Source organism: Eublepharis macularius, chromosome 4 (genome assembly GCF_028583425.1).
Source record: "Eublepharis macularius isolate TG4126 chromosome 4, MPM_Emac_v1.0, whole genome shotgun sequence".
In the NCBI taxonomy this organism is placed as follows: Eukaryota; Metazoa; Chordata; class Lepidosauria; order Squamata; family Eublepharidae; genus Eublepharis; species Eublepharis macularius.
The window spans coordinates 142051300-142067255 of NC_072793.1; the positions used below are offsets into that span (position 1 = coordinate 142051300).

A 15956-nucleotide genomic window follows, 5' to 3' on the forward strand; every position below is an offset into this window, starting at 1 on the left:
AGGATGTGATTAGGACTTCCAGTTTCAGTGTGTGACAATACTACTATGCCTTTGATAGCTGAAGGAATTCTAGCATGTGCATCTTGCCTTCCCATCACAACACATCATATGAAAAGCTGGACCTTCCATGATTTCCCCTTCTGTGCCGCTATGAAAAGTGTTAGAATCCTGTCCTATACTGAAACCAGCAAGCCTGGTGGGATAAGAAGAGCAGAACTATCACAAACCTAAGTTCTGCATGTGTCAGCCCATGAACTAAACTGAATTGTGATGTGCCTTGAAATTTATTAGAAATAATTTTGCTATGTGCAACTTTTCCCAGTCACGCCATTGGTACCTGTAGCCAATACTCTCTCTTCTGATGGGTTGCAGCTTTCCAGTACTTTTGACCAAAATTATTCCCTTCCCAACTACCTTAGATTCTTATAAGAACTGAGGATGGAACTTTCTGCACGCAAAATATCTCCTCTACCATGGAAATATGACCTCTCCAGATTCCAATCAAAGTGCCGGTCTTGATGTTTAACATCCTTTGTGATCTGGGAGCTGCATACCTCAGAGAACACCACCATGCCCGACAAGAGCTGTCTACCATCTCCATCCCAAAATTATCTCCAAAATCTTATCCTGGGGGACAGGGGACTCTCAGGAATAGTATGAGCGGGCAGTGAAGATCTCGCATATGGAGAGAGGAACTGGTGAAAATTTTCCTCCCTTCAGTTAGTTGAAATGTTCCATCTCAAGCATATACAACCCAAAATATTCTGCTTTAAGCCGTTCTAAGATCAGTGCTTCAGTAGTTCAAAATCTGCCCCCCCTCAATAAAATTCAAGTGTAGAATTCAAATATTACCACATTTGAATGTCACCCTTCCTCCAAGGAACTCAGGGTAATGTACCCAGGTCTCCCCTCTCCATTTTATCCTCTCAGCAACCCTGTGATGTAGGTTAGTCTGAGAGGGAGTGACTGGCCCAGGTCACCTAGTGAGTTTCATGACAAAGTGATGTTTTGTTTTCCTGCTGTAATTTCTTTGCTGGCTATCCTGAGACCATATCATATAACCATGCAGTTTTGATGGTAGTGTTTGTATGTATTTGCTAAAAGGTCCCTTTTGCATATTATCAGGATAATCGTGGTTTTTCTGCCAGGTATCCCCCTTTCATGGTTCAGCCTAATCCTGTTGATCTATTATGCTGTAACACAGCCCTGCAGTTACTGCTCGTTTACAGTGGGAACTGCTGTGAGAAGTCAATTGTCTCACTTCCGTCTTTTCTTTCAGATTTTACATTGAAAGCATTTCCTTTCTGAAAGACAAAACTACAGTAGAGCTCTTCTTCTTGAACGCCAGGTCCTGTGTGCATAAGGTAATTTGCCTGCTCTTTTCATATAATCGTGTGCTATCTTTTACCTGGCTGTACAAATCCTGTCACATACATGCACTTCTGAACATCACAAAATGGTATGAGGGAACAATTAAAAACAATTACACTTGCCAACAGTAACAGTCATTTCATGTATTTTTACACAAGTAAATATTTCCATAGAACCTAACAAATGATGTGAGGTCCTGTTTTAAGGCACATGCTGTAACACTGCTGTTGAAGTTAAAGCAGGTCTGTGTCTGATCACAGGCTGCCTGGGAAAATCATTGTGTGCCACCTTAAGCTCCATGGTGAAAGAAAAGCAGGATACAAATGTAACAGAGAATAAATGTTCCTAATGTTATCTTTAATAGTTGTTCATCTATTACACTAATCTCTTGAGTTAATATATAACAAGAGTTTGTCATCAAGACATTTATAACTTTCTGCATGATATCCCATAAACTTCAGAAAAAACAGAAATTAGACAACCGTCAACATATTTTTGGTATTCCCATTCATTATTCCATGATCACTCTGAATGGGACAGAGAAGTGTTGATACAAAAAAGGTGTTCTCTGGGTTTTTTTTAGAAGATTCTGGAATGCCATATCATAGGGTGATAGTGAGGCTAAAATGGGAGAAGGGCAGGATAAAATTATCTAAAAGAAATAGCTGAAACTTCCCCCTTTACTCACATTTTAGTGTTGCCCTATCCTACCAAAAGTAGAAACTCACTACAGATCTTGTAGTTCAGTACTGTCATTTTAAGAAAGGATTCTTTTATACGTTTCTCACCCTCTAGATGTTTCATTTCTTCTAGTGCTACCCTGGATAACATACTGCAGATAGTTTTCTAGTGTTCCCTGACATATGTGATCACAATTCATGATGCAGTGATTCATTTTTTTACAGCAGAAAAGAGCAAGAGTCCAGTAGCAGCTATAAGACTAACAAAATTTGTGGTAGGGTATGAGCTTTCGTGAGTCACAGCTCACTTCTTCAGATACAGCTAGCATTTTCTATAGATACAGTAGAATTTTCTACTGCTACAGACAAACACAGCTACCTATCTTGATCCATCTTTTTACTGATATATTTAAAAATTGGTCATTTTAGGCTTTGTCTGTAATTGAAATAACAGGAACACAACTTTCTTGCTTCTTCCTCTGGCTACAGCCCAAAATGCTGTCTGAATGCTGCTCCTGGAAGATAGGGGACCCTGAGAATTAGCATTTGGATGGTGCTTTGCACTGCAGCAGAGGGGGAGGCAAGAAAAATTTGCACTCCATCTTTCTGCCCATGGAAACGTTCCACTGAATCCAAGCCACGTGCCATAGACTGTGAGATGAACTCATTGATATCAAGTGTTTAAAAAACGACTACGGCCTAAGTACAACACATAGCTCCCATTCATTAAATGATTTCTTCTTTCCAAAAATATCTGATTAAAAATATATTTGAGTTATAAAGATTGCATTTGGCTCTGATTACTATTGTCTAACATTCTATAGAAAGCCACTAATATGTTTTAAAGTGCAGCTAATATGTGTTAAAATAGTATGCTATAGGGATTGGCTCCACTTGAGACTTGGATATCCACAAAGCAGATGCAAGGTTTTTTAAAAAATGTGAGATGTGTGAGGACTTCATAAAAGCTAGTCGCTACTAACCAAAGGGCATAAGGAAGAATATCTGCTGTTCTCTTTCTCAGATCCCACAAAGGTCTTGGGAGGGATAAGGAAATACAGCAACAGCTGGACAAGACAGGGCAAGGTATGAATGCAGATTCAGGTGTAGGTCTGTAAAAAGGAATTATGGGTCTATAAAAGGTAGGAATAGTTAGGTGACTTCCATTGTTGTTTGTTCTGGCAATGTGAGGAAATCCAGCAGGTATATAAAAAGAGGAGGTTCCTGTCAATACAACCAATGAGTCATTTGATTCAGCAGATCTATAGCTCTGTCAATAGGGAAATGAAGCTGCCTCCAGTTGATTAAATGGCCACATTTCCCTTTTGTGGCACGGGGAGAAAGAAACCTGATGCCTGCTCCTTTAGGGTCTAGGGATCAGACTGTAGAGTAATAGCAGAACCGGGGGGTATCCATATGATTCTGATCTAGAAAACACAAAGAAGGCAGTGTGTCAAGCCTTTGATTTCTTTTCCAGAGGACATAGCTAACAAAATTGGTGCCCTTACTGCCTTTTTGACTTTTCTCTTTGGGTTGGCACTAGGGGAAAATATATTTGTCTGTTCAAACATACCATGCTACCACACAGAAATAGAAACATGGGAAGATGGGCCTTTATTAGAATTTTTATTTATGTGAAATATTTCTATGCTATCTATCCAGACAGCCTGCTTAAATATCATGTTCCTAATTCAGAGTGCTATGGGATCTTCAGTGTTCAACAGGACTGGTGCACAAGACAGCTCTTAAGCAGTAGTGCTGTGTATACCGGCTGCTCACATACATGAGCTGGTGGATACAAAGAGCTGCATTTTCTAATTTCCGTTGACACCTTCCCCGCCCTACATTCCTTGGCCTGTTCTTCTGTCCACAGTCAAAGGTTCAGCCATACAGAAAGATGCATGGAGGTTCACAATTAACACATTTTGCCCCTGCAGAAGGGAAACATGCCTGTCAGCCACAAGAGTGTGAATTTTAGGGCTTGAGAATAACTGCTTCAAATGGCAACACAGAGCAAGCTGATACCTACTTGACTGTCAGTTCTATTGCACCATTTTTAGTCTTTATTTTTCTCTTGGTATCCATAAAAACAACTGCCCTCACAAGCCTGTACCATTTCTCAGAATGTTATAAATTACAAACAATGCATTTAAAACACACAGCATATTAGGGGGATTTTTAGTGAAGAATAGTTGTGGAGGAGACTCACAATTAGTGGACAAGCAGAAGGGTGCAAAGACAATGAGCTTTAAAGGGCATAATTCTGTTTTAGGATTGCACTTTATAAAATTTTATCCATCCCATAATATATGTTGGAGCAAAAACTGAGTGGGGTGAGACATTTGGGGGACAAGGAAAATATTGAGCACCTTCTTCTCATTGATTGCTAATTAAGCATATGTAGTTAGCCCTTTAAAGCGTAAGAATGTAGCTGTTGTGTTTAGGAATTTCCTCACTCTGGGGAAGTGGAGGGAAATGAAAGCTTTCTCCAACAATAAAAGGTTTATTGCACTTTGTCAGAATCTCAGTCTTTTCCTCTTCATATAATCATATTGATTCTCATAAGCATAGTTTCTGGGAGTGTTGGAGCAGTTTAGCCAGGCAGAAAAGTTTCAAATGAAAGAGTATATAAAAAAAATCTTTCTGCATTAGTCATGGGTGTAAATCTAGAACAAGGTGGGTATGAAAGTGCTACCGGATTACCCAAACAGCTGGGTGTAGCTGTTCATGTGGGTGTGCAAATGAATGTGTATATATTTATATATGCAGAAGGAAAGAGAAAATGTTCAAAATATAAACACTGCTGCTGTCACCTAGCCAAGTTTTATGACACTTTAAGTTACTGCAGCTGTTCACATAACACATTTTGAATTGAATTGGTTAATGGATGACAGCGATGCATAGATGTGGAATTATATATGTTGTGCTTCATCAGCAATTTACTTAAAGTCTCCAAGGGTGTCATGAGCAATTTTGAGTGAGAATAGATTTTTTTTTCATTTGCTAGGTGTGTTTTTTTAATTGGTATCAGGGTGCAGGGTGCCAGGTGGTGGTTTCTTGCTCGGCCTGCCTGTCAGCTCATAAGAAAAATAGCTGTCCCAAAACTTTAGAAGCTAGGAGGAGAGGAAGACAGCTTAATGGCTCAGTGATGCAGTCAAGCATCCCATGAAGATGATGGGCAGTAGATTCAGACTAGACAAACAGCACAATCCTAAGCACCTTTACTTCTGTCTAAGCCCATTGAACTCAATGGGACTGGAGTAACTCTGCTTAGGATTATACTGAAAGAGTAACTAACTTCTAGAACTCACTGCCACAGGATGTAATGGTCACTTGTTTAGCTGGCAAAACAGATTTAGAACGTATTTCATGGAAACCCAACCTTAGAGATGAGCTGCTCCCCATATGATTGCCAACTTCTACAGCCCTCTAAGGATAGCAGCTAAATAATCCCCTTCAAGGGTCAAGAAACAGTGCAAGGCACATATATAGTCATTTTTAATGGCTTCTAAAACTTGTAGTTTATTTTTTATTCAAATATTTCTACTCTGCCTTTCCTCTTGGCTCTAGTACATTGGTTATTGCTCCAGCATAGCATGAATCTATGTGTCTTTTGAGACACAGAGTACAAACCAGCCAGAGTTAAATATTTTAAGTCCTACTGATTTTAATGGTAGATGTTAAGTACATGCTTAACAATGCTAATGAAATCACTGAGACTGGATCAATACTATTAAAAAATATAAAACAATTGGGCCTCCATAAAGTAGTAGTAGGAAAGTAGCAGAGTAGCTGTAGCGTCAATAGCAGAGAAAACATGATGGGTGATTGGACCTTGCTGGCTGGTGTGAGTGCATGAGAAAAAAATAATAAACTTACATCTGGTTTAGGTTTAGAAAAGAAATAAGAATTCTTTATTATAGGAACTCCATACTCTGATAGGAAACAGGAGAGATTCCTATCTACCTATCTAGTCTAAGGATGGACATGGATTGCAGGACAAGTCCTACATCCATGGTGCAAGATGGAGAGAAGAGATAGATGTGTGGGAGGAAGAGAAGGATATCATGAGGAGGAAATCCTGAGATTAGCGATCTACTACACATCAAAGATAGTTCAGGGGCAATAAGGAGTAAACAGATGCCTTGATCTCTCTGTCTTACTAACTTTCTGGTTTGTCCCCATCTAAAAGCTGAGGAAAGGGATAGCATTAAATGTTCCTCTTCTAACAAATACTGACTGGATTGTATCCATTTTATTGGGGCAAACGTTTCATACACACAACCAAATATGAGGAACAATTGGAGAGATGGTTGTTGATGATGATTGTCTGGTGAAGTGATTGGGACCACAGGCTGGAAGTGAACTCAATTTCCTGGTGCTTCAACAGTTTGGCCTTAGCTATTGCAACAAATCTGGTTGCAGCTGGAGAGTTTATTGTTTTCTTGGCATCCCCAGCCCCCATTGCTGCTGCTAATTCTCCTGTAAAATTGCCAGCCAACTCTATCTGCAGTTCACACCTCTCTTACTGTATACTTCTCCCACAGGAGATGCCATAATAACTCCTGCTTTGAGTGCAGAAGTTTTCAGGCTCAGTCATCTATCTCCAATTAAAAGGATCTCAGGCAACAGTTCTGGGAAAGAAAGTCCTTTGCCTGAAATCTTTTACAGTCAGAATAAACAGTGATGGGTTAGGTGGCCCAATAGTCAGTATAAGGCAACTTCATAGTTTATTTGTTAGCCTGTGAATTGGAGTGAATGTTATACTCCCAGGTTCCTTTTCTTTATTGTTACATTTTTATACCACCCTTCTTCCAAACCGCTCAGGGCAGCATGTATGGTATTTTATCCATGCAGCAATTATATGAGGATGAATGACTGGAGTTTATTCAGTGAGCCTCAAGGTCAAATTGGGACTTGATCCCAGTTCTCCCTGATCACAATCTGACACCCTAGCCATTACACAACACTGCCTCTCTGAAGTACTACTGTGCCCTTCAAGGAAATCTAGCATTTAGTATTTATCTTTCACTCAAAGACTGAACATTATTTATTTGTTTGTTTAAATATTTATATCCCACCTTTCCTTGAAACGGAAGGCAGCTTATAAATCACAAATTTTAAAAATGTACTGAATAAAATAAAAATGTCTAGAGATATCACCTCCTCATCTTCACAGAGAACTCATTTGTGGGCTACAAGCCATCTAGGTCTGTGCTAGACAATAAGATTGGAACAGAGCTTTTCCTTGAACCTACTGAATGTAAGCATGTCCTTAATATTACTTTGAAAATATTGTATAGTCCACTTCTAGTAAATGGTTCTTATTTTGACTCAAGGTGTTCCTACCATCATCATTGAATTATGGAACTTTTGTTTTAGTTATTTATTTAGAATATTTATAAACTTGGCTTTCTTCCAGCACAGCGGAAGCTCAAGGCAAGTAACAAATGTAATCAATATTTGCAATACAAACCATCCTAAAAACATTCTTAAAATATTGCATATGGGAGCCTCATGCTAGACTAGTTGTAGTGTTAAACCCCAGGAATAGTATAGATGATGCCGTCCTGAACAATCTTATAATCTCTTCTAAAGTCAGGAAACCATACTGATCAGCCTCTCCCCTAGAAGGTTATCCCAAAGCAACTGAAAAAAAGTTGGTCTGAGCAGGCTAAAAATCCATTCTTGCTAGAGCCACGGCAGGCAAAAAGCCCTATAAGGCAGAACAAAGTTTCTGCATGGGTATGTTCCAGAAGAGACAGTCTTTCAGATATGTGGATCCCAAGGTCGTGAAGGGGTTTAAAGGTAAGCCTTAACACCTGGTATTGGATCTGGGGGGAAATAGCATCCTGTGAAAGGAGCTCAGAATAACATGTGGCCAGAGACTAGCCCCTGATATAAATGGATTGCTGCATTTGTACCAGGTGACATTTCCATGTCATTTTCAAGAGCCATCTCGGGTACAGCATGTAATAATAATTGAGCATCAAGAGTCAAACTTCTGTGCCATATATAGCTTATAAAATGCCCTCATTTTTACCAGGTATTCTTTTCCAGTGGAAAAGCAGGGTAAAGCAAAACTCTTAGTTTTTCACAGAATCCTTTGAGGATAGTTGCACTCCATTTGTAGATCACTGAGGCAGCAACCTTATTGACTGACATCACTTCTGTCTTATCTGGATTCAGCTTTGACTTGTTTAGTTCCAAACACTTGACCACAGTATTCAGGAACTAACTCAGAACAGAGACCGTGGCAACTTGTTCTATGTAGTGTCTAGCTCAGTGATGACGAACCTTTTTGAGCCTGAGTGCCCAAACTGCAACACAAAATCAACTTATTTGTTTCAAAGTGCCAACACTGCAATTAAACCTGAATACTGAGGTTTTAGTTTAGAAACAACAACTCATACAGTTGTCTGAACTAATTAACATATTTTGTCTTAAAAGAGCTCCCCCCCTCACAAATGAAAGTAAAGGAGCAGAGCAGAAGGAATCCAAGCAACTTACTGTTCCTTTGGAGCCCAGCACCACTTGCCTTGCACTCATTCACTCTTTTTCTCTCTCCCCACCCCCGCCCCAGTCACAAATGAAAGTAAAGGAGCAGAGCAGAAGGAATCCAAGCAGCTTACTGTTCCTTTGGAACTCAGCACCGCTCACCTTGCACTCATTCATTTTTCCTCTCTCTCCCCCCCCCCACCCCAGTCACAAATGAAAGTAAAGGAGCAGAGCAGAAGGAATCCAAGCAGCTTACTGTTCCTTTGGAGCCCAGCACCACTCGCCTTGCACTCATTCATTTTCTCTCTCCCCCCCACCGCAGTCACAAATGAAAATAAAGGAGCAGAACAGAAGGAATCCAAGCAGCTTACTGTTCCTTTGGAGCTCAGCACCACTCGCCTTGCACTCATTCATTCTCTCTCTCTCTCTCTCTCTCTCTCTCCCCCCGCCACCCCCCCCTGCCCCAGTCACAAATGAATGTAAAGGAGCAGAGCAGAAGGAATCCAAGCAGCTTGCGTTCCTTTGGAGCTCAGCACTGCTCACCTTGCACTCATTCATTTTCTTTCTCTCTCTCTCCCCCGCCCCGCCCCACCCCGCCCCAGTCACAAATGAAAGTAAAGGAGCAGAGCAGAAGGAATCCAAGCAGCTTACTGTTCCTTTGGAGCCCAGCACCACTTGGCTTGTGCTTGGAGGAAAAGGAGTCACGTGGGTGGGGCCAAAACCCACGTGACCTCTCTTCAGCTCTACTGGAACGCCATTCCTGTGCATTTGGACTCCAAATGAGCCCTGGGAAAAGGAATCACATGGGCGGGGCCAAAACCCATGCCTCCAAATGAGCCCTGGCTTGAGTGCCCACAGAGAGGGCTCTGCGTGCCAACTGTGGCACGTGTGCCATAGGTTCGCCATCGCTGGTCTAGCTGAATCCAATATGCTGATGACACCAACTCCAAAGCTCAGACAATCTCAGATGTTGAATGGCATAGGTGAAAATGCTAACTCTTGTGGAACCCCATAGTTCCATCTCTACATTAAAAGAAGGGTAACCAGAGAAGCTGAAACAAAATTTAAACTATTAAATATATCTTTGAAAGTAATGCAGTACAATAAAAATGATGTATTAGTTAATCAGACAGAAAGAAGTACAAAAACGTAATTAAAAACAATACCTGTGTTTCAGCAATAACGTATTAGTACTCCACCATTTTATATTCAAATGGACAGCTTCCAAATATACAGGTATTATTGTACATTTTCCTCCATATGTATGGAACCAGATGCATTTTGCCCAAGGGCCTTTCTCAGCGATATAATTTCATGCAAAGTACCCCATAAATTAATGTAAAGTGCCTGACCACGCACAGAATGGACACAAAGATGTTATATTAAACAATCATGGAGTAAATGCATTCAAATCTTCCTACAAAAAACATAAAAAGTCCAAGGTGGGCAACTCATCAAGATGAAAGCTTTTTCATTTGCCCATGCATCTCCTTTGGCCAAGGCAGGAACATTCAAACCAATTATGATTTTACATCTCCACGTCACCTGTAGCTTCCTTTTGAGTTCAGCCCAACAAAAACTATTGGAACCACTTCAGCCCTGTCCCTCTGAATCCTATAATCCTTCTCCAGCCATCTCAACAGTATGGCATGATCCTTTGTGTAAAAAGCAGCAGATTAATTCAGCAGTAACAGCAAGGATGCATTCCCCTTATCTAGTTGTAAATGGAGATCATCCACCAGCATTACCAAAGCAGAATGTGCCCTGAAACCAAGCCTGAAGTTATACTGAAAAGAGTAATGGGCAGATGTGTCACCCAGATAACCCTGAAATTGCTCTACACCACCTGCTCAATAATCTTACTTCAAAAACGTAAGAGGTCTATAATGAGCCACCACTTTCTTCTCCAGTGAAGGCTTTTTAAATAATGGTTCGATCACAGTCTCTTTAAGAGACTAGCAGTGCAATCCTAAACTCAGTTAATCCAATATAAGACAATTGAAATTATGAGCTTAGACTGGAGTAACTCTACTTAAATTACTGGAGTAATTGTAATCTATGGGTTTAGACTGGAGTAACTCTTATTGGGATTACACTGTTAGAGAAAGCCCCTTCAGCCAACAAAGCAAGTCCTTACATAATTTTACCAACCAGGAGAGACATGGATATGAAATACAGGTGGTGGATCATTTTACACTCCCCAGGAATTCTGTTGACATCAGAAAAGACGAAACTGCGGCTAGACAGAGTTTTAGACATCCCTAGTGCCACCTAATTAATGCCTTTAACTGTGATAAGGGAAACTAATCACTAATAACTTCCAGCTTATTTAAACTGTGCAACAGAGAGACCTTGCATCCTATCAAAGATCTTGTGCAACTCTCAAAAACATACGTGGGCCAGGAATGTGGTAGCCCAAAAGGAAAGATGCTCAGATAGAGGGGTGTGGTACAGAAACCTGGATAGATCGATAACAGTTGTTTAGAATAGCTTGATTACCCTTGCAGACCTTTTTATATTCCAGATATTCTAAACAACCTTTTAAAGTTTAACTGCTGAAGGAATGCACACAAAGTTCTTGCTTTGAGAGGTAAAAGGTAGTCATTTCATTTTAATGCTTCTCTGAATAGGGATCAAAATAGATGACTTGCATGAAGTTCCGTAGGACAACACCATTGGAATGTCCTGTATCCTTGGCTACAAGGAGTGGCTGCATTTCTGTTGCAAATGTGCCATGTACCTTGCCATGTACCAGCTCCTATATAGCTTATTCTGTTCTATCTGCACCTCGAATGCTTTGTTTCCTCCTAATACACTGTTACTTTTCAATTATCTATTAGATTTCTGTTCTACCCTCCCTGCAAGGAACTGCATGCGATTTTCCCTCCGGCATTTTATCATTGCAGCAGCCCTGTGAGGCTGAGGGTTAAACCACACAAGACAAAATACACTTGAATTACACTCAAATACACTCGGATTACAAAATACACTCTAATTACCTGTGTAATTCGAGTGTACTTTGTCTGATGTGGTGAGACCCTGAGACACCCAGAGAGTGATTCATCCAAGGTCACCCAAGAAGCTTCATGTCAGGGTCTCAATGTGAAGCCAGGTGTTCCTGGTCCTAGCCCAATACTATGACCATGATACCGTACTGACTTTTGTGCAGCGTACTTTGTGAACCTTGCACATCGAATAAAGTTTATATATTTCAAAAAAAGCCTGTATTTGCACAGTTAAATGCAAGATTATTGTACAAAGTACTACATTTATATACAGTGCTTGGATGGAGTGAGGTTTGAAGGGCTTTGAGAAAAACCTTTGGAGAGGATTTTGAAACAGAACTGTGAAACATTCTCAACAGCTGAAATGAGGGGACAGAACTGGACATGAATAGTCAGATTTTTTATAATTCAAGCCGTGATAAAGGGGCAGAAGACTGTGTCTGGGGGCGGAATGATTCAAAATCATATTCCTAACATTATGGAGTGTCATGATACGGCTTGCTCAGTACCTTACCTTGTGAAATACTGATCTTCATATCTCACCCAACCCTCCACCACTGACATTTGCAACGCAATCCTAAGAACACTTTCCTGGAAGTAAGCCCCATTGAATAGACTGGCTTAGGATTGTTCTCTTCATCGCCTGATTTCCATTGACAGGAGTCTTTTGCATGGTGGTAAAGATGGCAATAGACCTCCTTCCTAGTAATGATGAGTCTGTGGGTTTGACACATATTTTATATTTTTGTCAAGTTTTTTAGCCAAAATTTGCCCTCAAAATGACTAACAGAAATTAAAACACAAGTACCAATGACATTTAAAATTAAGTATAAATATCCATTGGTGAGGGATTCTCAGCTGGAATGGGATCCAGACACAGTGGAGGGGATACCTCGCTGCTTCCTGTCTTCCTTATGATGGCTTCAGAAAGGAAGACAGCAGTTGAAAGTGGGAGTGAAGGAAGTCTCCGCTGGAGCTCAGCCAAGGCCCAGTGCAGGGATCCTGGCTGCTGCTTGTCATCCTTTTGGCGGCCTCATTGACAACAGTAGGAAGGAGATAGCTCTCAACTAGAGCTGGAGCCAGGTGTGATAAAAGGGCACCTGGCTACTTCCTGTCTTCCTTTTGATAACCTCAGAGATGGGAGCTCTCAATCGGAATTACTCTTACCAGGCATGATTGAAGGTTTTTGACCTCTTAATATTTACAATGGAGCCCTGTATAGAGAATAGAATTAAGTTCAGTCCATGCAAACATTCTGTAACTGCAGTAAAACAGGTGCTCCTCCATGGCGTACATTGCCTTAGTTAATCCATACTGCTCAAAGTCCCTTAACAGGTTGGGATGCTTGTGCAGTAACCAAGACATCAATTACTGTACAAGTTGACCTATTTGTCCAATAGCTGTCCAGAAACTCCCTTGCTCCAGGCAAAGTACACCACTGCATACCAAAGTCTGCAGAGGAGAAAATGACTTAATAACACCCTGCTGAATGCATCTACTATCCCTTTCTTCCTCTCCCTTTCCCTTTCTTCCTTTGAGCTCCATTCAGCTCTCTGAGAAGTACAAGAGGGACAGAAAAAAGAGCAAAGACCCTAATGGGATTTAGAAGCTTTTGCCTTCTTGGCCATGTTTATTTTCACACGCCATGGTTCTTTGGCTAAAGGCTTTTATGTGACAAGGGAAGTCATCTTTTCAATGCTGTGTCTTTCAACACTGGGCGGGGTCTTACAACGAGCATTGCTCAAGGTCTTTCCAGCTGAAACCACCACTTCACACACCTATAGGAGAAACCTGCCTGCACAGTTCAGTTCTGTGTTTATTTCATTCTCCACCTGACTTGTTTTATTCTGTGCTGTGGTCAAAAAGGAGAACATAAATAGCACTCTGCACACAAACTCCACTTAAAGCAAACTGAACACTTTCAGTGAACACTTGTAACTAATCATATGTTTGTTCTTGTAAGGAGATTAGCACCATGGCTATGACACACACACACGCGCACACACACAAAATCCTGAATCTTATATTGGGTGAGGAAAATGGTATCTGTTCAATTGAAGTTGCGTATGATCTTGGTCATTTTATGCCCTGCCCTGTAGAGATTAGTCTCTACAGGGACTGATTGGTCTCTTTGAGATTGTCACATTTGCACATATCTCGTGATGTTGTTTCTGGTTTGTTCCTTGGTCTTTGCTTGTGGTGTACTGTGGGCTGGATTCTGTAGATGTTGCTGCTTGGTGGTGGAGGGTTGAGGTGGGAGAACAGGACTAGAGATGGGCACAAACAGAAAAAAACTGGACATGACATTCGTTGTTCATTGCCATCCATGAACAAGGACTCACGAACAACCACGAACATGGCCCTGTTCATGAACATGTTTGTGGTTGGCTGTTCATGGGGGGCAGCAGGCTCTTCTCCAGCCATCATCCAAGTTTGGTCAAGATCCCTGCTGCACCACTCCCAGAAACCTGACCTGAGCAAGCATTAGGAAAGGTACCAATAATTGCTTGGCCCCAGAGCCTGGCAGCAGCCCTGGAACTTGAAGGGGTAGATCCCTATCCCACCACACACAAAGAAAATTCAAGCTCCAATGCACTTTCTCTATCAAAATGCCAACAGCAACTGTCTCTCTCTCTCCACTGTCTGCAAACTAAGCCAGAGCTGGGAGCCCCCCTCCCCCTTGCTCTTTGCTCCCTTGTAACAAATTTGGAGCATCACACTTGAAAGGAAGACCTGCCTATCAAGCTAAATTAGGCTTCGATCAGGGTTTCTAGGGCAACAGCAGGAGTTCAGACAGAGTTCAGACAATCCCTGCCTAAGTTGCCAAGGGAATTGATTGCAGATGCCAGACTGTCTGGCTTGATGAACTGCAACGAACGAGGCTTGCAACAACCACCTGTTCGTTTAGAGTTCATTTAGAATGGGGCCTCATGAACAGCTTGTTCGCAAACAGCAGATTGGGCTGTTTGTGGCTTTTTTTTGTTCGTATTGCTGTTTGTTCCTACTGCTAGAGATCGCATTGCTGTTTGTTCGTACTGCTAGAGATCGTATTGCTGTTTGTTCGTACTGCTAGAGATAAGTTGCCTTCTTTATAATGTCAGCATATTATTTTCAGCTTGCCATGATATCTGAGATGCTGGAATATGCTTTTTCATAATAATGATAATGATAATGATAGATTTATATACCGCCCTTCAGGACAACTTATCACCTACTCAGAGCAGTTTACAAAGTATACCATTATTATCCCCACAACAAAACACCCTGTGAGGTGGATGGGGCTGAGAGAGCTCCTAGAAGCTGTGACTAACCCAAGGTCACCCAGCTGGTTTCAAGCAGAGGAGTGGGGAATCAAACCCAGTTCTCCAGATTAGAGTCCTGCACTCTTAACCACTACACATCAAACTGGCTCTTTGATGACAATCAAGGTATGCAACCCCTTGTATTGTATATGTATGTTCCTATTCAGGAGTTAATTTGAATCATCTAGAAGAGGTTGTAATTAGGACAGGCAGCACCTTGGAGAACCTATCCCTCACAGCGCCATTTCCTCCATTTAATTATTCTTTCCCCTTCTATTGATACCTGTGCTTTTATAGCTGTTATGAGTGACTAGGCAGCTTCCCTGCACCCCACCCTATTTATGTCCCTGTTTTCTTGCACATTTACACAGTATTTCTCTGGCACTAGTGCTCATGTCACCCTGTGTGGTTTGTCAGCGTGTTTGTCACACTCACTCATATCACAATCTGCCACTTACTAATGTGCATGGTTTCAACCAGAGTTTGGACATAGTGGCATAATCATGAGTAAGAGACAAGACAGGCTGGCTGGGATAATTAAGGGTATAGACATCCAGCAGTCAATAGCAAGTCACAGGTACCGCTTGTATACCTACAAACATTTCACCAATGATTAGAGCATTCCAATTAGTGCAATTGGAATGCTTCTGTTCCCATACTGAGGGTTAGTTGCATGCAGGGCTTTTTTTCTGGGAAAAGAGGTGGTGGAACTCAGTGGGTTGCCCTTGGAGAAAATGGTCACATGGCTTGTGCCCCCACCCCCTGATCTCCAGGCAGAGGGGAGTTTAGATTGCCCTCCACACCACCCGGCAGCGCAGAGTGCAATCTAAACTCCCCTCTGTCTGGAGATCAGGGGGCGGGGCCACCAACCATGTGACCATTTTCAAGAGGTTCCAGAACTCCGTTCCACCACGTTCCAGCTGAAAAAAAGCCCTGGTTGCATGCCCATGACATATGGATGGATGGATGCTACTTGCATTAATTTAGTTTCAAATAGCCAACCCCGTATATCTTCTGAAGTGGTTGTATAAATATTTTATTTACTTACTTCATTTACAGTCCACCTTTCTCTTTGAGACTCAAGGTGGATTTCACAATTA

General features: G+C 41.4%; 1 protein-coding gene across 1 annotated transcript in view; it reads left to right on the top strand.

Moving 5' to 3' along the window:
• FRMD4B (FERM domain containing 4B) overlaps positions 1–15956 on the top strand; it is a 170940-nt gene that overhangs the window by 43007 nt on the left and 111977 nt on the right. Inside the window, exon 5 of the mRNA XM_054977130.1 lies at positions 1280–1364. Within this exon, the coding sequence (XP_054833105.1) occupies positions 1280–1364 (85 nt within the window). The remainder of the gene's footprint in view (positions 1–1279; positions 1365–15956) is intronic.